The sequence below is a fragment of the Neodiprion pinetum genome, chromosome 6, assembly GCF_021155775.2.
Source record: "Neodiprion pinetum isolate iyNeoPine1 chromosome 6, iyNeoPine1.2, whole genome shotgun sequence".
Classification (NCBI taxonomy): domain Eukaryota; kingdom Metazoa; phylum Arthropoda; class Insecta; order Hymenoptera; family Diprionidae; genus Neodiprion; species Neodiprion pinetum.
The window spans coordinates 7594092-7616000 of NC_060237.1; the positions used below are offsets into that span (position 1 = coordinate 7594092).

General features: G+C 34.9%; 2 protein-coding genes across 8 annotated transcripts in view; both read right to left on the reverse strand.

The window, feature by feature from the left end:
* Positions 1–369: 369 nt before the first annotated feature.
* LOC138191128 (la-related protein 1-like) lies at positions 370–5033 on the reverse strand. Its single transcript, XM_069137110.1, has 4 exons — positions 4960–5033; positions 3313–3365; positions 3070–3203; positions 370–2718 (listed from the first exon to the last, which is right to left on the reverse strand). The coding sequence occupies exons 1-4, from the start codon at positions 5031–5033 to the stop codon at positions 2257–2259; spliced, it is 723 nt and encodes a 240-aa protein (XP_068993211.1). The 3' UTR covers positions 370–2256.
* Positions 5034–6824: 1791 nt separating this feature from the next.
* Positions 6825–21909, reverse strand: part of LOC124221780 (La related protein) — a 35310-nt gene continuing 20225 nt past the window's right edge. For 4 of the 7 annotated variants that reach the window (XM_046632078.2, XM_046632075.2, XM_046632081.2 and 1 more), the window contains 14 exons: positions 21668–21839; positions 21368–21472; positions 21088–21269; positions 20709–20833; positions 20296–20485; positions 19511–20008; positions 19026–19183; positions 18598–18832; positions 18356–18526; positions 17995–18263; positions 17718–17878; positions 17377–17631; positions 17134–17267; positions 6825–13570 (listed from right to left, as the gene is read on the reverse strand). In XM_046632078.2, the coding sequence (XP_046488034.1) occupies positions 13109–13570; positions 17134–17267; positions 17377–17631; positions 17718–17878; positions 17995–18263; positions 18356–18526; positions 18598–18832; positions 19026–19183; positions 19511–20008; positions 20296–20485; positions 20709–20833; positions 21088–21269; positions 21368–21472; positions 21668–21839 (3117 nt within the window). In that variant the 3' untranslated portion in view covers positions 6825–13108. The remainder of the gene's footprint in view (positions 13571–17133; positions 17268–17376; positions 17632–17717; positions 17879–17994; positions 18264–18355; positions 18527–18597; positions 18833–19025; positions 19184–19510; positions 20009–20295; positions 20486–20708; positions 20834–21087; positions 21270–21367; positions 21473–21667; positions 21840–21909) is intronic. The other 3 variants (XM_069137047.1, XM_046632077.2, XM_069137048.1) reach the window with 1 other exon arrangement.

Below are 21909 nucleotides of genomic sequence, written 5' to 3' on the forward strand. Positions count from 1 at the left end.
AAGTGAATTTTTTGTGCGTTCTCATGCATAATAAATAGCACAATAAGTCACTTTTCTGCAATAATAAATACATGGATTACTCACGATATAGAGTTTTAAAAAATCAGATTATGGATCGAGTTACCGAGTGCGTGACAAGGCTGTCAATACAATAATTGAAATCTTTCAGAAGTCGACGTATAATGAGTTTATATATAAAAAAAACACAATTTGAAAAAAACTAGACAAACAACTGAACTGTAATTTCAATTTTTCAGTTATAACGAGGGATGTAAATGTGTGATCTGAGATCCTTGGATATCTGACGAGAAAAAAAATTGCTACAAATTAAGCAATGTAGAATAAATTGAAGGATTTTTAGCAAATTGCTAAAAGATTTCCCACCCGAAAAATGATTTGAGTAGTTTTTGTACCAATTCTTTACAAGTGCCGAATGCAAACAATATTTGGTTAACATTAAGAGTATGTTGCAACGCCACAAAAAAAAAAAAAAATGCTATTTGCTTGATGTTATGTTTTTTTTTTCTTCCCTTTCTTTTAGCAATAACATATTACAGCCTGTGGGCAGAGGGATCACACCTTTCAATAACAGAAAATAGACCCGTTGTATACGCACGAAAACCTAACCGTTCTAATTCATTTGTAATAATGTATTAAGTTTTGTTTTTCATTCATTTGTATTTTTTTTTTGTTTTTTCTCTTCTTGCTCTATATTTTAGATATAGTATATAATATATATGTTTAAATTAATTCTATACTTTAGTAGTAGTAATTATATTATATCATGCACACCTCGTTTCTTTGCCACTGATCAATGGCTAGGTGTGTAGTTACTAATTAAATATTCTTCCTTGTTTTGAAATGTTTTATGTATTTTCTTTTTTTTTCCTATCAATTACGATTTACGACGGTCTTGGAGGAAATTTTTCAAAACCAGTAGTCATCATTACAGTATTCCGAAACTGTCTGACGCAAATTTAAAAAAAAATTTTTCCTTGATCTCGCGGATGTCAATAATTTTTATACGAGTGGGTAATCATAAACTAACAATTTGAGACGACTTAGACGACTCAGATTTAACTTAATTTGTTGTCTCATGGTGGTTTTTTCCTAATTTCTGCATTTCTATTTTACACAATTCAATGTTAAAATTCTTTCGGATGTGCCTACCATAATATTATGAAATTTACACCGGATCATACTGATTTATGGAGTAATATATGGAACACAGCTGGGTTAAGAGACAAGGTTTGTATATAGTAACTGTTTTTGTTCCAACAGTACGATCGTAGCTTTCTCGTACTGGATTCTAAAAACAAGACAGGATTGACTAAGTTACAATTATCATCGACTCAAATCGTTGCAAAACGATAATTAAGCATGGATTTCAAATATTGCAATATGTTATAGTGCAGATGTAGTAAACACTCAAGTATGTGCAAAGTTGTCTATTATACAGTACACGCCGAACACGTGGCACTAGACAGCGTCAGTAACAAAAAATAAAGTTATTTTTGCCAGCAAATACGGTTGCAGGCAATATCGGAAGCCCGGAAAATAATAATATTCTTGTTCCGCTCCTTTAACATCAGTGCGCGTAATGCATTTGTACATTATTTTTAGTTTCAATTATATTTACCCATTCATTCATCTGTAGAATTGATTTACGTAAAACGTCTATTGAATTAAATCTATAATTCATAGCACTATACTTTGAGTTTTTTTATTTTTCTTTTGTATCTTCCCCTTAAATATCTATTATTTTTCGTAATAACATTATTATTGTTGCCCAAAATTGTTAATAATTGTATTAAAAAGTTTAAAGGCAGAATATCTGGATCAAAATATAAAATGTATAAATATCAATGGACTGTTTATCTCACGTTATTAATAAAAATTATAAACCATTTTTTACCTTTTCAACAAAATGATAAATAAAAATAATAGGGTACTTTGTGCAGTATAAGTCATATCTACCTATACAACGATTTTCAAATCGAGATAAACTTTATCAGCTAAAGTACCTCAGAATACTCCTTACTACGTACGTAAACAAGTTATACAATAATCACCATTAATTTTTGCCAATTGTAATTCCGATTCAAACTGGTATAATATGGGTTTTGTTGTAAAACGTTTTATTCTGCAAACAAAAGACAATAAAATTACTATGTAATTGTTTGGACAATAGAAGTTCCTCAGTCCCTAGTATCAAATTTTCTCGTTCTGCCGTTCTCCGGTCCCTTGATAATTTATTCATTTTTGACTGACTGATGCCGTCTCAGGTTTAGAAACACTGGGCTTAGGTTGCTCAGATTTAACGGATAATCTTGACTGACCTTTAGCTACTTCTTGGGGTCTAGTAAAAGAGCCAGAATTGTGTCGACTCCTGGGTTGTTGCTGCTTGGTGAGATCACGTTGACTGTTAGATGCAGAATCGTTTCGTCTTTTGGTACGACCCAATCTACCCGAACCAAAAGATTCTGCCCTATTTCGATACTGCGACAGATTTACGGAATCTGACCGTTTGTGATTGTTAGTATTACTAGAATTGGTAGAAAGTGTCACAGTACTCGAACCACCAGATAAACGTCGTACTCGACTAGTAGGGGATGCTTCTCCGCCACCAGCGCTTTCAGAAACGCTTCTGTTTCTCCTTTTCATAGCTTGGCTTCGTAGATTCCCACTAAATCCTTGGAGCATCTCGTTTATTTGCGGCTGTAAATTATCAGACAGTTTCAAGTTACTCTTTTATACCAACCAAGATTGTCGAACGCATGTTTCTATCGGGTGCCAATAGAAATCTGAACGTTTTTGATGTCTTGAAATACATGTTGATTTTGAATAAATTAAGCACCGAAACCGTGGCAAATAAACTGAAAACCTACAAAGACATGCATATCATTATACAGCAGATTGGAAGCGATGAAAATCAAAACAAACGTGTGAACCGCAATATCAAACGTGAAAGAGCTTCGAATACATACTTCGACAACATTGGGGTATCCACCAATGCTAGATTTCATCAAGAATATAGTATACAGGCGGATCAATAAAAATTTGACTCACCTCAACTACTCTGAAATCCTCAATACTTTTGAACTTTGAAACATACTCCTGTAGTTTGCATTCAACGTAGAGTTTTTCAGCATGCTTATAATATTTCATGAAAGCCCAAAACTTTTCTAATCCATATAATTGGCCTAAAAAATGAAAAATGAATAATAAATTAACAAATAAAAATCGGATACGTAAATATGTAAGATCTATACTATAATCATTCATCAAATTCGTCCTCAAATACCGACTCACCAATTTCGTAATCTCGTATCGTCTCGGTTTGAAAATCTTTGTAAAGTTGAGGCCTGAACAAATATATTTGATTATTTAAAAAAAATCGGGTCATGTATTAACTTATAATGATAATACGGTGATCAAAATTTGAAATTCTTAAGTCGAAATTTGAAGTGAAAATTGCGGTAGTTCTTCGATAAGAGCCGATCGGAATTGAGAATGACGAAGACATAAATCGTTAACTACTAGAAGTAGTTGTCAGTTGGAGAAATAATAGATACTAAAATATTTGTTATTATCTATCTGCCGTTATGCAGTAAGAGAGATTGTTTTCATCGTGTTTCTAAAAATATATATTTTGCATATCACTATCGGTTTTACCATTCGGTTATGTATATTTGTAAATCATAGGGGTAAGTAACGCCAGCAATTCACGGTGCAAGGTATCGTGTAACGATAACAATTCCCATAGCTACAAATAGAATTTCACGAATAGAATAAAACTCGCAAGCATCCAACTTTACTTTTGGCCACGTATCATATAAAATCACCGAGTCTACCGAAATTGAAGCTTATTGCTCTGTAAGCACATTGGAAAAGGTTCTTTTTTTTTTGAGAGTGAAGCAAACTCCAGCAGGGTAATAATATGATGAATAGGAATTCTCGACCTCGTATATAATCTATTATAGAATCTTGGTGATCGGTCAATTAAGTAAATGTATTTTTAGTTAACGTTTCGACCCGGATATGGGCCCTCCTCAGAACGATTTATTTATTTAACTGTCAAGAACAACAGAACATTTTTATAAAAATAATACTAGAAGTACAATCAGACATTAAATATTGTAGATGTAATACTCTTAGGGCTATTATACATTATTGGTTAGTGAGAACAATTTGATTAATTGAAAAAAGAAAGGCTTAGAGTGTTGCTTACCTTTTTTTTATAAAAGTAAGCGGACCAAGATGCAGTCGAATTCACAATTTACAATTTGTGGAGACAATGTTCTTTGGGTGACGGTAGTCATTGTCACTCTTCTAGTTATTTTACATGTAGGAGTCAAGTGTTGGAAGTCATTAATTAAAAAGATTAAAGAACTATGTTTCTTCACAGTCTATATGTCATTGTATTAAAAGGTTTTAAAGAAGGTCTTTTTAGCAGTAAAATTAGTTTGCAAAGTGTCCAAAAAGTGGAGCTAGGCTCTTTATGACTATGTTCCCCATGTCTAACAAAAATTATTATTGGTTGAACCGATTGGGTCAACGGGTGAATAACGACTGATGGGAGAAACAAATATGATCCAGAGTGAAGGTGAACCTAATATAAACAATTATACAGAAAAACAGAAAAATATTTTGTGAAAAAAAAATTATGTAGAAAAACTGTGCTATGGAGACAAAAATTTTTTATGTATCTAGTTAAGGTTAAACAATATTTGTTGTGTGGGCGGAGATTAGAGGTTTGTAAATATTACTTAAATGTTCAACATCTTGTCTAAGATTAACCGAATTGGTGTGACCTACAATGTTGCACGTTTCTAGTAATAGTCTTTTATAATAATTGGGTTCTTCACAAAGGATGTTTGTATTGTCGTAGTTAAAAGTATGTTGTTTATTGATACTATGTTTTGTTAAAGCGGTGTGACGTTCTTCAATCTCATGTACATTGCGTTGATGTTCTTTGATTCTGGTGTTAAGGTGGCGGCCGGTTTGTCCGATATAAACTTGGTTGCAATCATTGCAAGGTATTTTATACACAACATTGGATCGTTTGCCGATGGGGATCTTATCTTTTCCCGTGTCAAAGACTAATTGTAAATCGTTTGAATTTTTTCCAACAAACTTGACATTATGTTTGGTAAATAGACGGTTCAATGACTCAAAGAGACCAGATACATATGGGATGGGAATATATGTATTAGCAGGTCTATTGTTATCATCTGTGGGAGCAGAGTCAATACTATTGTCAGGTAAGTTGTTGATGTAGGTGCGTCTCTTATTTATATGTTTATGTAATAGGCCATGAGGATAATCATTCCATCTTAGTATATTGTATATGAGTGACAGATTTTTTACGTGGAATTCTGTACTTGAAAGTTTGATGGCTCGGTCAACTAGGTTAATGATGGTGCCTATTTTGTAGGACATTGGGTGGTGAGAATTAAAATTCAAATACCCCTGAGACCAGGTTTTTTTGTAGAACCAATCTGTTTTGATATTATTGTTGTTGTGTATCAACAATACATCTAAGAAATTGATGGCGTTATTTTCTTCTATTTCAATAGTAAATTGTAATCGTGGATGATATCGGTTAAAAATATTAAGAGTGTAATCTATTTTTTCTTTAGGAACAGCAGTAAGAATATCATCAACATACCGAAAATAGAACGGTAAATCAAAATCAAGATTGGTAATGCAAGACCTTTCCAAGTCTTCCATGACAAGGTCTGACAAGATTGGAGAGAGAGGAGATCCCATGGGCAGCCCGAATTATTGTGCATACGTATCATTGTTAAATTTGAATATTGCAGAATCAAAACATATTTTTAAAGCTTTATCTAGTTCAATAAGAGGAATTGGGATCTTATTTTCAAGAGAAGCCCAACGATTGTTTACTACGCGCAATGCAAGATCTGTCAGAACGTTGGTAAAAAGAGATATTACATCTAGCGATATTAAAGTATAGTTGTCTGGAATAATCAATGTTTTTATTGTGTCAACTAAGGAAAAGCTATCTTTAACTCTAGAGGTGGGAGGTGTGATATTAGTAGTGAGCCATGAATTAATTATCTTGGATAAGGCATAAGTCGGGCTATTGACAAATGAGACAATAATTCTTAATGGGACTTCCTCTTTGTGAATTTTAGGTAGCCCATATGCACGTGGGGGGACACTATTGTAGGTAGAAATGCTTCTGTGTAAGTTTTTGTTTATTAATTTGGAGTTAAACCAATTAAACGTGAGTTTATTCACCCTAGTTTGTAGGGAGTTGCACAGGTCATATTCAGCAATTCTGTAGGTATTAGTATCCGAAAGCTGTTGCCTCATTTTGTTATTGTAAGAGTCTCTATGCATAGCTACAGACGCATTGCCTTTATCCGCTTTTAAAAACATAATATTAGGGTTGTTTTTTTTTTTTAAATCATGGTATCACGAATTTTTTTGTCAGTGACTGAATTATTGTTATTGTTTCTGGGGTACTTTGGGAAAAAAAACATTGCAACATTGTAGGACACAACAATTCGGTTAATCTTAGACAAGATGTTGAACATTTAAGTAATATTTACAAACCTCTAATCTCCGCCCACACAACAAATATTGTTTAACCTCAACTAGATACATAAAAAATTTTTGTCTCCATAGCACAGTTTTTCTACATAATTTTTTTTTCACAAAACATTTTTCTGTTTTTCTGTATAATTGTTTATATTAGGTTCACCTTCACTCTGGATCATATTTGTTTCTCCCATCAGTCGCTATTCACCCGTTGACCCAATCGGTTCAACCAATAATAATTTTTGTTAGACATGGGGAACATAGTCATAAAGAGCCTAGCTCCACTTCTTGGACACTTTGCAAACTAATTTTACTGCTAAAAAGACCTTCTTTAAAACCTTTTAATACAATGACATATAGACTGTGAAGAAACATAGTTCTTTAATCTTTTTAATTAATGACTTCCAACACTTGACTCCTACATGTAAAATAACTAGAAGAGTGACAATGACTACCGTCACCCAAAGAACATTGTCTCCACAAATTGTAAATTGTGAATTCGACTGCATCTTGGTCCGCTTACTTTTATAAAAAAAAGGTAAGCAACACTCTAAGCCTTTCTTTTTTCAATTAATCAAATTGTTCTCACTAACCAATAATATATAATAGCCCTAAGAGTATTACATCTACAATATTTTATGTCCGATTGTACTTCTAGTATTATTTTTAAAAAAAATTTTTGTTGTTCTTGACAGTTAGATAAATAAATCCAGGGTGGCCACTCAATTCCGCTCACGGAATTCCCTGACATTTCCCGGTTTTCCCTGACTAAAATCACTGTTTTTCCCTAACATTTTGATGCACAATTTGTGCAGAAATCACTAACAACTATAGTAACCTAGGTAAAGTATGGCCAAATATATTAAAGTTATAAAAGTTTTTAAAAGTTGTTCATTCCGTTCATTGTGATTTTTGAAAGTTGACAAAAAATGAAAATTTCCATTTGCTTGGTCTTGTTAAGTATATATTTAAGAAGGGGCTCCAAGAAGCGAAATATTTTTAGAGCTATTATTTGAACATTTATGCTGTTTGCAATGAAAATCGAGGTTCGAAGAATTATGAAAAATAAACTTAAAAATTTTTTTCCAACGGGAAATTTTTCTTTTAAGCGTGAAGAGTACACCACAATTTATCCAAATTTTTAAATTGATATTTAATACAGCAAAACAATTATTTTATGCGGTGTACTGTCTAGACGCGGCGCGTCTGTGCCGTCACAGTTGCGCAGAGCCCTACGTTCAGCGTTGAATTAAAATTACTAATACTGAAGTTAGAATTCCGGGTGCTTGTACTTTTTTATTGGAAATTTCCTCCTCTTTAAGAATCTTTTTAAAATTTTGGCTAGCGCTTTTACTTTTTGAGTTACTGCCAAAAACCTGAGGCTTCGATTTTTCTAGACTATTAGGCGTCGGTGAACTTGCGTCTCCACACGCAGCGACGGTCATAGATAAATCAAACCGATGTCTGCTCGTACTACTGAATTCATGTGACAATCAACAACTAAGCTTATAATCGTTGATAAGAAGAGAAGAAAAATTGTGACGATGCGGTGATAGCATCTCAATTTTATGGACAAAGCTTTTGAAATCCGTGAGTTCTATAAAAAGTCCCTGACCAACCAAAAAATTCCCTGACATTTCCCTGACATACAAAATTCCCTGACATTTCCCGGTTTTCCAGACGGGTGGCCACCCTGAAATCGTTCTGAGGAGGGCCCATATCCGGGTCGAAACGTTAACTAAAAATACGTTTACTTAATTGACCGATCACCAAGATTCTATAATAGATTATATACGAGGTCGAGAATTCCTATTCATCGTAATAATATTTTGTATAGATAGGCAATGATCGTTGATTTCAAACATACCGTGTTCCTCAATATTTCGCTTTACATTGGCAGTTTTAAGCATCGTGTAAGCGAAAGACGGGATCACATGCGTGCCCCCTGAAAGGATGTTGGCTAAATAAAAAAAGATAATCTCCATACGTTACTTTTCTTCAAAGCAAGATGATCGATAAATCATAATCCCTGGTAACAGTTGATTTTCTTCATTCCTTTTCCCAGTTTCAACGAGTGCAAGGTAATTTTTTTCAACGTTTTTCTTTATTTGCGTTTTTTTCATTTTTTCATTTTTATTTATTCATTTTTTTTTTTTTTGTGTTCTTACTAACATTATAACCCCACCCGTTATAATAAGCCCTAATTTTAATATTAAAGATTATAGCAGTGTGAGTAGATTACAATTAATAGTTATGTATATTTATACAAGCAAAAAAATTTAAACGCTTCGAAGCACGCTCTATGTAGGATACATAATATACTGTATCACGTCTGATTTTACAATAATTAACAATCTTTAGTTTCTACACATAACTCCCCTCGCAAGTATAGCTAAACCAGGGTGGCCACTCAATTCCGATCACGGAATTCCCTGACATTTCCCGGTTTTCCCTGACTAAAATCACTATTTTTCCCTAACATTTTGATGCACAATTTGTGCAGAAATCACTAACAACTATAGTAACCTAGGTAAAGTATGGCCTAATATATTAAAGTTATAAAAGTTTTTAAAAGTTGTTCATTCCGTTCATTGTGATTTTTGAAAGTTGACAAAAAATGAAAATTTCCATTTGCTTGGTCTTGTTAAGTATATATTTAAGAAGGGGCTCCAAGAAGCGAAATATTTTTAGAGCTATTATTTGAACATTTATGCTGTTTGCAATGAAAATCGAGGTTCGAAGAATTATGACTAATTAACGAATGTGTAACTTTTTGAAAAATAAACTTAAAATTTTTTTTCCAACGGGACATTTTCTTTTAAGTGTTAAGAATACACCACCATTTATACAAATTTTTAAATTGATATTTAATACAGCACGATGCGGTGATAGTATCTCAATTTTATGGACAAGGCTTTTGAAATCCGTGAGTTCTATAAAAAGTCCCTGACCAACCAAAATATTCCCTGACATTTCCCTGACTTTTCCCTGACGTACAAAATTCCCTGACATTTCCCGGTTTTCCCGGTTTTCCAGACGAGTGGCCACCCTGTAAACGTTGTGAAAAAATAAGGTTTATCGAATACTGGCAGCAAGTTATGTTCTTCCTTTTTTCAACGTCAAAGCGTTTTTGTGTCCTCGATCACGTCGATCGGAATAACAAGTCGGAAGTGAAAGGTGTCAATTATTGCAAATTTCCAGAGTGATAACAAGATTGGATCTTGCACACTGCGTTACCCTAAACGTGCCACGACGTACTTTAATAATTTTGCATTTTCATCATATAATATATTCTTATCAAATAGATATGAATCTATGAGTCTATAATTAACAGCATTAATATTATCAATAGGGTATATAATATGATATTATGCGGTAGTCACTCGCTTAAAACTAGTTAATCCTAAGCTGCCAACAAAGCAGTTAGTTTCTATTTACAAGACTGAGCAAAGTCGTTCAAGCGCTATCAACTCTTTTCAAACGTGACAATGCTTATGGCTGTCAGATTCGTTGCCAGCACAATATTATACTCTACCTTTCTCCGTCACGCTTTACTTTGAAATTTTATCAATCATTCCATTTCGCACCACTGTAATATCGTGATCTCTGGATGCGCGCGTTATTCGCAGACAAATTACCTTCTCCATCCTACCCATTCCAGTCAGTTTACAGACACGTTTTCAATGTTCAATCACCAATATCTTTCGTGACTATAACCCGTTCTTAACAAACCCAATTTTTAGTAAGACGTGGATTTCCATAAAAAGAATAGGATGTTCGAAGCCAACTCAAGTTATAGACTTATAGATAGATTACACTGAACCGAGTGTGACGTGACTAAAACAGTGACTAATGTATTAAAATATAAATTTGAACCAAAAACGCTATCTCATTTAAAACGAATATTATTCATTCGTTTGCCTGATTCGATTTTTCATTACTGTTTGTTAAATATCTTGGAAACTTCATATTTGATGCCTATTGATTTGACAGACTATCATAGGAACTGTCTAAATTATTTTTTCTCTTATGAACTATTGTTAAAACGGTCTTGGCCGCGATGTTACCCTCGTGTTCAATACAAGAATTAGCATGAAACGTCTTTAAAATGACTTAATTTAAAAGTAGTAAGAAGAATTAGAAAAACATGAAAGTCAATTTTTTGTGCGTTCTCATGCATAATAAATAGCACAATAAGTCACTTTTCTGCAATAATAAATACATGGATTACTCACGATACAGAGTTTAAAAAAATCAGATTATGGATCGAGTTACCGAGTGCGTGACAAGGCTGTCAATACAATAATTGAAATCTTTCAGAAGTCGACGTATAATGAGTTTATATATAAAAAAAACACAATTTGAAAAAAACTAGACAAACAACTGAACTGTAATTTCAATTTTTCAGTTATAACGAGGGATGTAAATGTGTGATCTGAGATCCTTGGATATCTGACGAGAAAAAAAATTGCTACAAATTAAGCAATGTAGAATAAATTGAAGGATTTTTAGCAAATTGCTAAAAGATTTCCCACCCGAAAAATGATTTGAGTAGTTTTTGTACCAATTCTTTACAAGTGCCGAATGCAAACAATATTTGGGTAACATTAAGAGTATGTTGCAACGCTTCCAAGTACCTCGCCTTACATCATGGTCAGATATAGTGATAATTAATGTTCGAATATGCAAAAAAATGGTTTAATAATTGTATACGATATTATATCATTATTGTCTCTATACCCTAACATAGGAATAAAATAAAACAAAACAAAACACAAAAAAAAAAAAAACATGCTATTTGCTTGATGTTATGTTTTTTTTTTCTTCCCTTTCTTTTAGCAATAACATATTACAGCCTGTGGGCAGAGGGATCACACCTTTCAATAACAGAAAATAGACCCGTTGTATACACACGAAAACCTAACCGTTCTAATTCATTTGTATTTTTTTTTGTTTTGTTTTTTTTTTCTTTTCTTCTTGCTCTATATTTTAGATATAGTATATAACATATATGTTTAAATTAATTCTATACTTTAGTAGTAGTAATTATATTATATCATGCACACCTCGTTTCTTTGCCACTGATCAATGGCTAGGTGTGTAGTTACTACTTAAATATTCTTTCTTGTTTTGAAATGTTTTCTGTATTTTCTTTTTTTTTTCCTATCAATTACGATTTACGACGGTCTTGGTGGAAATTTTTCAAAACCAGTAGTCATCATTACAGTATTCCGAAACTGTCTGACGCAAATTTAAAAAAAATTTTTTCCTTGATCTCGGGGATGTCAATAATTTTTATACGAGTGGGTAATCATAAACTAACAATTTGAGACGACTTAGACGACTCAGATTTAACTTAATTTGTTGTCTCGTGGTGGTTTTTTCCTAATTCCTGCATTTCTATTTTACACAATTCAATGTTAAAATTCTTTCGGATGTGCCTACCATAATATTATGAAATTTACACCGGATCATACTGATTTATGGAGTAATATATTATATGGAACACAGCTGGGTTAAGAGACAAAGTTTGTATAAAATAACTGTTTTTGTTCCAACAGTACGATCGTAGCTTTCTCGTACGGGATTCTAAAAACAAGACAGGATTGACTAAGTTACAATTATCATCGACTCAAATCGTTGCAAAACGATAATTAAGCATGGATTTCAAAGATTGCAATATGTTATAGTGCAGATGTATTAAATACTTAAGTATGTGCAAAGTTCTCTATTATACAGTACACGCCGAACACGTGGCACTAGACAGCATCAGTAACAAAAAATAAAGTTATTTTTGCCAGCAAATACGGTTGCAGGCAATATCGGAAGCCCGAAAAATAATAATATTCTCGTTCCGCTCCTTTAACATCAGTGCGCGTAATGCATTTATACATTATTTTTAGTTTCAATTATATTTACCCATTCATTCATCTGTAGAATTGATTTACGTAAAACGTCTATTGAATTAGTTCTATAATTATTCATAGCACTATACTTTGAGTTTTTTTATTTTTTTTTTGTATCTCGCCCTTAAATATCTATTATTTTTCGTAATAACATTATTATTGTTGCCCAAAATTGTTAATAATTGTATTAAAAAGTTTAAAGGCAGAATATCTGGATCAAAACATAAAATGTATAAATATCAATGGACTGTTTATCTCACGTTATTGATAAAAATTATAAACCATTTTTTACCTTTTCGACAAAATGATAAATAAAAATAATAGGGTACTTTATGTAGTATAAGTCATACCTACCTATACAACGATTTTCAAATCGAGATAAACTTTATCAGATAAAGTACCTCAGAATACTCCCTACTACGTACGTAAACAAGTTATACAATAATCACCATTAATTTTTGCCAATTTTAATTCCGTTCAAACTGATATAATATGGGTTTTGTTGTAAAACGTTTTATTCTGCAAACAAAAGACAATAAAATTACTATGTAATTGTTTGGACAATAGAAGTTCCTCAGTCCCTAGTATCAAATTTTCTCGTTCTGCCGTTCTCCGGTCCCTTGATAATTTATTCATTTTTGACTGACTGATGCCGTCTCAGGTTTAGAAACACAGGGCTTAGGTTGCTCAGATTTAACGGATAATCTTGACTGACCTTTAGCTACTTCTTGGGGTCTAGTAAAAGAGCCAGAATTGTGTCGACTCCTGGGTTGTTGCTGCTTGGTGAGATCACGTTGACTGTTAGATGCAGAATCGTTTCGTCTTTTGGTACGACCCAATCTACCCGAACCAAAAGATTCTGCCCTATTTCGATACTGCGACAGATTTACGGAATCTGACCGTTTGTGATTGTTAGTATTACTAGAATTGGTAGAAAGTGTCACAGTACTCGAACCACCGGATAAACGTCGTACTCGACTAGTAGGGGATGCTTCTCCGCCACCAGCGCTTTCAGAAACGCTTCTGTTTCTCCTTTTCATAGCTTGGCTTCGTAGATTCCCACTAAATCCTTGGAGCATCTCGTTTATTTGCGGCTGTAAATTATCAGACAGTTTCAAGTTACTCTTTTATACCAACCAAGATTGTCGAACGCATGTTTCTATCGGGTGCCAATAGAAATCTGAACGTTTTTGATGTCTTGAAATACATGTTGATTTTGAATAAATTAAGCACCGAAACCGTGGCAAATAAACTGAAAACCTACAAAGACATATCATTATACAGTAGATTGGAAGCGATGAAAATTGTAAGATATGTGATGTACGAATGTGTGTATCTATAACGATAGTATAGAATGTGAGAAGGCAGGCAATAAAAGTAGTCGGTTCTGAACCGTAACAGAGTGTAGTCGTCTTTATTTACCTCTTCCTTGCATACACAATAACTGGCGACGAGGATAAAAGCATTGTTCTAGAAACTTCGTCGGCATATGACGAAATAAAACCAAATTAAAGTGTTGGAATGCTGATTGAAATAAAAGGGACTGCATGGATCCAGAATTTAACAAAAGTCCAATTGCAAAAGTTGTGTGAATTAAATAATATTGATGGTGAAGACGATAATATTAATGAGTTACGAAGAAAATTTCGAGAATTTGTGAAAGAAAAGACTGAGTGTGGCCAGCAAAAATTAATACGGATAGCAGATATAGTGGATAAAAAAACGTTCGAAATAGTTGATCCAGATAGTATAAATGAACAATTAAACAAAAGCATAATGGAACATAGTGCAAATTTGGATTTTGATATTACCAAAAATGATTGGGAAATGTTTTGTGATCGACTAGAGCAGTATTTCATTGCAAACAAAATAACAAATGCTGAAGAAAAAAGAGCAATTTTGTTGAGTAAAGTGAATGCAGAGACGTACGAAGAGATCGCAAAAATATGTAAGCCCGTTAAGCCTAAGGACAAAACCTATGAAGAAATTATAACAAAGGTCAAAGATTATTTGAAACCGCCAGCATCATACCTTGTATATAGATATGAATTCAGACTCAGGAAGCAATCAGACGGCGAGGGTATAAAAGAATACGTCACAGCGCTGAAGTTTATGACAGACAAATGTAAATTTACGAACGAAGACGAGCAAGTACTCGATCAAATGATTTGTGGCTTAAAAAGTAAAGCAATAACGGCGGAATTATTAAAACTAGAGAAACCCGATCTGGAAACAGCATTAAAAAAAGCTATGGCATCAGAGGCAGCTAGTAAAGGCGCAGAAAAATTGCAAGAAACAAATGCGGAAATTCAAGAGGTACACATGCTAAGTCGTGGAAAGTTTTGGCGAAAGCAACATGAGGGAGATCGTAGACAGGGACAACGTACATGGACTAGAAGGGGAAGAACATTCGGCCGGGCTCGAGGAACGGCGCAAGCACAACAAATACCGCAAGGCTCTGCTTGTTACCGTTGCGGGGATTCAAGACACTTCGTGAAGGATTGTATGTATAGGGAAAATGTAGTATGCCATACGTGCGGTGATAAAGGTCACACTACTAGAGTTTGTACGCATAGAACCGGAAAATCACAAAGAATTACAGTTATTATTAGGTAAAATCAATTATTATGGCAGGTTATTTAAAGATCGTGCTAAAATTCTAGCACCATTACATAATTGCAGTAATTCGAGAATTTTTGAGTGGGATCAAAATTGCAAAGAAGCGTTTAAAAGAGCGAAAATAGAATTAAAAAGTGTGCTTGTAAACTACCTTCCATCTTTACCATTAAAATTAACATGTGATGCGTCCCCAAAAGGGCTGGGTGCGTATATCAGCCAGTCTTATGAAGACGGCGATAGACCAATAGCGTTTGCATCAACGAGGTTGACAGCCGCGCAAGAAAATTACTCGCAAATTGATAAAGAAGCAGCTGCGATAATATTTGGAGTAACTAAGTTTTATGATTATTTATTCGGACGTAAATTTCTTTTAAAAACGGATAATAAACCGTTATCTAGGATCTTTTCTCCTGAAAAGGATATACCAAAAATGGCTACGAGTAGATTGCAAAATTGGAGTTACTTTCTATCGGCATTTGATTATGAAATAGAGTACATTAGTACAAGAGATAATATTGTGGCTGATACTTTATCAAGATTACCGATAAATTATGTAGAAAATAATGATGTTTTAGAAACTGAAGGCCGATTTACGTATTTACACTATGTATATTCAAAAAACATAACATGTTTAAATTTCAAAGCAGTAGCACGCGAAACTGCTAAAAACGAGACTCTATCCATCGTGAAGCGGATGGTAATAGAAGGATGGCCTGACTGTAGTCTTAAAAGTTGGCCTAATGAGTTGCAACCATATGCACTGCGTAAAGACGAAATTCACGTCGAAAAAGAATGTTTAATGTGGGGACAGAGAGTTATCGTCCCACCTAAATTAAGAGAAAAGGTAATCGAAAAATTGCACGAAAGTCACTTTGGGATAGTTAAAATGAAGAGTTTGGCAAGGTCGGTGGTTTGGTGGCCTAATATAGATAAAAATTTAGAAGATAAATCTAAATATTGCAAATGGTGTGTTGAATCTAAAGACAATCCAATTAGAATGGAATTAACTCCATGGCCATGGCCAAGCCAACCTTGGCAAAGACTTCATGCAGACTTTGCGGGGCCATATTTGGGGCAAACTTACCTTTTAGTCATCGATGCCTATTCTAAGTGGCCTGAAATTTTCATTATGAAAAATATATCAGCAGAAGCAACGATAGAAAAATTCCGAGAAATGTTTACAACGCATGGGCTACCGAACCATATTGTAACTGATTCAGGAACGCAGTTTACGAGCGACGAATACAAAAAGTTTCTCAAGCAATTAGGAATAAAACAAGATTTTTCAGCGCCGAAACACCCAACGACAAATGGAGCTGCGGAAAATCTTGTAAAAACATTTAAGCGTAAACTCAAAGCGATTGTACAAAGCTCGAAAGTAGATGTGAGAACTGCTATACAAATGTTTTTATTCTCATACAGAACAACAAAACAAGCAACAACGAATGAAACTCCGGCCAACTTGTTGTTTAAAAGAGAACTGGAAACTCCTTTGTTATTATTACGGCCAGAAACGAGATATCACGTTGAATCAAAGCAATATATGCAAAAAAAGCACTTCAAAGGTAGTAGAAAAGAAAACTTTGAAGAAGGCGACGTAATAATGGCAAAGGATTTTCGAAAACATCACCCGAAAATGTCGGAAGCCAAAATTGTTAGGAAATCACCTCCAAGAAACTGTATAATAAAATTTAAGGAAGGAGGAGATAATTTCTATCAACTTTGATAACTGAATAAAACGGGGAAGGGTGTAAGATATGTGATGTACGAATGTGTACGAATGTGTGTATCTATAACGATAGTATAGAATGTGAGAAGGCAGGCAATAAAGGTAGTCGGTCCTGAACCGTAACAGAGTGTAGTCGTCTTTATTTACCTCTTCCTCGCATACACAATAAAAATCAAAACAAACGTGTCAACCGCAATATCAAACGTGACAGAGCTTCGAATACATACTTCGACAACATTGGGGTATCCCCCAATGCTAGATTTCATCAAGAATATATTATACAGGCGGATCAATAAAAATTTGACTCACCTCAACTACTCTGAAATCCTCAATACTTTTGAACTTTGAAACATACTCCTGTAGTTTGGATTCAACGTAGAGTTTTTCAGCATGCTTATAATATTTCATGAATGCCCAAAACTTTTCTAATCCATATAATTGGCCTAAAAAATGAAAAATGAATAATAAATTAACAAATAAAAATCGGATACGTAAATATATAAGATCTATACTATAATCATTTATCAAATTCGTCCTCAAATACGGACTCACCAATTTCGTAATCTCGTATCGTCTCGGTTTGAAAATCTTTGTAAAGTTGAGGCCTGAACTTTCTTTCCAAACCGTAACTGTAAAAACGGAAAAGACATTCCAAACCGTAGCGGTATCCTTCAGCAGCATCTTCTAAAGCCAAGGATTTAAATTCTTCGTACATGGTGCGGTTGAAGTTCTCTCTGAGGAAGAATGACCAGAAACGGAATAGCGTGTTCATTTCCTGAGACTGCCCAATTCCCAATCTTTTGCGTTCTGTGAAAACAAAAGTTGCACATGTGTAAACAGCCAGAAAAAGATAGAATTAATTTACTACTCATGCAGCCTCAAGAATTTCATACCTTTCAAACATCGAGAATGGTACTTGTGATAAACTTGTTGAGTGAAACCATTTTCTTTGAGGAGTGAATGACTTGGATGTTGGAACGTTGGTAAAGACTGCGGTGCACTGCCGTAGCTGCTTGCCAAGTAGCTTTCGCTTGGGCTTGTGCCTGCGCTGCTTCTAAATATTACAAGGTTCAAAGAGAAAAAAAAAAGAAAGATGTTAGATACGCCTATTGATTTATAATGTGAAGTTTTGGGAACTTTGGAAAATATATGATATCCTGATATAATTACCCGGTCGAATAAGTTCTAGGACGATGTTCTCTGACGTCCATAATCCAACCAACGTGATGCTCGACGGGAGGATTACTACTGTGACGCGTTTTACGTTTGCGTGGTGTTCTAGGATCCACAGCTGCCTCGTCTTTCACTACGGCAAAGAAACGAGATGCTCCACCTCTTCTGCTGCCTCTGCTTGTCTGAGCAGATCTTTGTACATCGTTGCCTTGACTTCTATCACCGCCTCGTTCACGCTTGCCACGTCCTTCAGATGTATTTGGATCCTGAATATTGGAAGCAACCATTTGAACGCTGTATTCGCAACCGCATCAGTGCAATTTCGAACGAAAATTAATCAATGACAGATATTAAATACCTGTGTGGGCAACGAGTGAGCAACTTCCATTTCATCTTCACTGGTGGTAGGTGGCGGCGGCGGAACTTCAGGGTTGGTTTTTCTTGGAGCTTTAGGTGCCATTTTTTCAAAAGCTTCTTGACTAATCAAATTTACAGTTTTGTAACTTCCGGTCGAAGATACAGATCCAATCTAAAATATTGGCAAGTTGCTTGAAATTTGCTGACTTAAGACTTCCATAAGACATGCAAAAGGTTGTTTACCCTTTGTCTGTCTTCAGTCCATAAATCTTCTTCATAATAATAGAGTCCGTCGTTAATAGCCTGCTCAAGATCTTGCGACATCTTGACACGAGTCATCCAATCACCTGTACGATCATGTCCTTCGTGTTTAGGAATTCTTGTCGTAATGGCGATTGCCTGGGGATTCGACTGTGTTACAATCAAAAGTTTGTTAATGTCACGATCCGAAAGCTCATAATCATCGTCATCCTCAGACCTGTGAAGTGTAGACATTCCTTACTATTAGCAAGTTTTGAGGTAGGATTACATAAAAAAAATTCAGTCTCATTGTCAGATGCAAATATATCAGCATATTTTTCCTAAGTCGGGAAAAGAAGACAAAATTTGATTAAATCATCATGTTTTAGAGTGTTTGAATAATTGTCATATATTTTATTGCAGGTGCTTACCATTCGGAAAATGCATTGTGTCGGCCTGTTGGTGGAGGTGTATCCAATTCTTCGTCAAACTGAAAGTCTAGTTCTTCACGTTCTTCTTCTTTGTTATCCGCTAATTTTCCTCTGTCTTCAGATTTATCTTTTGGTGGTTGTTTCACTCTTCTTCTCACCTGCACAATCCAAACGAAGTTATAAGCCATGCATACAATTTTTCAAAATCGGTCGAGGCCCAATATCATACTGTGTCTGCAGCATTATTGGTAAGTATCGTTACTAGATTGTTAATACACTGCTAAGAGCGTGTGTAGAGAGGTCTACTATCAAACCCCACTCATCGGATGATAATCCTTGTGGTGTTAGCGAATCCTCACAAAATACTCTTGCGCAATTCAAATCATCCGACTACCACAAAATGAATATCCGAATTATCAAATTGAGCTTATGATGGAATCTATAAAATTATTTCCTTCACGACTAAAACTGCGTCACATACTTACTTCTCTCCAAACGTCATCCATGGACGGCTGATCATCTCCGTTTACTTGAAAGGTTGACGATCGCACTGAATTGGATGATATTTTTACAGGTTTAACACCGGTATCTGGTAAGGAGCTGCTCTGTTTTCGACGTTCTTCTTCTTTCTTGGATCGAACATTTTCTTTGTCATTATTAAAGGACTCAATTCCCTTGTTTACTATAACGGGCACAAACTCTGGTACGTCAGGGTTCAGACTATCACCTATTGAAGAAGATACGCTATCTGATTCGCTAAGTCTCCCATGTACAGAATTAGAATTATTGCGTACACGTAAGCTTAGAGGGATTGGTGGTGGAGGAATAGCAGTCAAGGGTTCGGCGACGGGAAAGAAACTGGGATGTGAAGGCGACGACGACAGTTGCGAAGGAATCTGATGATGATGATGCGCCTGAGGATAAACGGGATTTCCAGCTGCATCTAATATCGGCCATTTCAAAGGCTCAGTCTTTGTTCTAACCTGAAAGTCGAGAGTTTAAAATTTATAAATCTACATTCCATAAATGGGTAGATTAAGAATGCATTAAATTATCGAATAGCGTGAGGAGAGAAGCCGTAAACAGTTGTGCGAAGGTCTACTATCAAACCCCACTCATTGGATTTTTGGTCCTTGTGGTGTTAGCGAATCCTTCAACTTTCATCTGGCACAATATCGTCATTAAACTAGTATCAAGAATCTAGCCGAATAATTCGATGATAATGTGCCTTGCAGATGTGAAAAAAAATCAAAATATCGAACATTCTAACCTGGAATCCATTAACGAGTTCAAGTTTGTCAGACTCTTTAATAGCCTCGACGACCAAAGCTACGTCAGTGGTAAGCGCTTGTACTCGATGGAACGAAGCTATAAGAGTGATAGGAAGAAAACCTTCAGCATCCATTTTACGACGTAGAAAGAAATCCCTCATCAGATTTTCTTCGCTAAAGTAGTACTCGCTGGAATATAGAAAATACATACTGCCTTAGTATTTGGGTTATAGAAAAATCCTTGATTCTGTATAAAAACCAAATTATTCTTCAGATATAGTTTTATCAGCATGTCGAATTTCTTTTCTAAGTCGGGAAAAGAAGACAAAATAATGTAATATCATCATATACGTAATGAACTAGGAACTGAATAAAAATCATATTAATGCCTGCATTATTAAATCAGACTTACATTTGTTTCTTAATGTAATCTTTAAGCGTTGTCATATCCAAATTGATGTAGCTCGAATTGTTGAAGTAGAAAGTACCCATATATGGCATCATAAATGAGGCATCAGATCCGCCAAACTTATTCACCTGCAATTCAACTCTGTTAACTTCATATCAGGCTCAATTAATACCACTCAGTTAAATTTTTCCAAGTTTTATGCCAAATTTCAATATATACAGTTAATAACATCTGTCAATTCGTATTAACAGCTAGATGTGGCAGAATTGTGATGAGTTTCACTCCGACTACAAGTGCAAAATTGTACATTAATTAATCGTCTAATCTCAATAATGAAGGGAACAAAAAATTGACTCCCAAACATATAACAAACGTCACATACCTGCGTGTAGTCCGTAGGATAGTCTGGATATTCAGGATCATGCCTAGGCTTAAAACCACCGCGGCTAGTACCACGAGTGCCTCTACCACCTCTCCCTCTGTATCGAGTACTACCGCCTCCTCGTGCGCCTCTATAGCTATACCTCGATCTGTCGTAATCTCTGTCACGCCAATTTTCCTCCTCTGACAGTTAGCAAAATGAAATTTGTTTTGGTAAGTTGAGATGAATACTAGAATTCTTCGAAAATGAACGGAAGACTCAATTAATCGAGAGTTTTTACCTTCTCCATTTCTCTCACGCGGTCCATGAGTTTTCGGAGATCTTTCTCGCTTCCCTCTGTTCTTTGCCAAATCTATGTCTAGGGGAACCCATTTCTGCTTTGTGACTGAAATTTGATATCAGGAACTATTCAATAACTTGGTGGATTGTATAAGCAGTGAAGAGCGTAGGAATGTGTCACAAGCTCGAGAGAAAATGCTAGCGTATTTGTATTTTAGTCAATCAACGTAATTGAACACTCTTTCTTTTTTTTCTTTCTTCTCTTTCACGAGTCACCGAGGAATTTCTAACGTAGAGTTACCTTTTTTCTTTTTATCACTGCCGTCCGTGTGTTCGTCGCTATCATCTTGGAAGTGATTTTGTTCTTTGTTTTCCTTGCCTTTGCCTTCGCTGGCTGGACCAGCATAGTTGTCCTTTGTTTGGTTTGGTTCGATGACGCCGTTTTGTTTTTGGGTTGCTATTGTGGGCTTCTTCTAAACCAAAATGGCATAAACTGTACCGCTGATTATCAATAAGATATCATGATCACCAAATGATATAACA

Bases quoted from the DNA above. Each gene is read 5' to 3' on its own strand.
- LOC138191128 (XM_069137110.1), bottom strand. From the start codon at position 5,033: ATGATTGCAACCAAGTTTATATCGGACAAACCGGCCGCCACCTTAACA. The intron at 3,366-4,959 runs GTACATGAGATT...ATATTTGTTCAG, and splicing joins TCAAAGAACATCAACGCAAT to GCCTCAACTTTACAAAGATT. The intron at 3,204-3,312 runs GTGAGTCGGTAT...TTCATTTTTTAG, and splicing joins GATACGAGATTACGAAATTG to GCCAATTATATGGATTAGAA.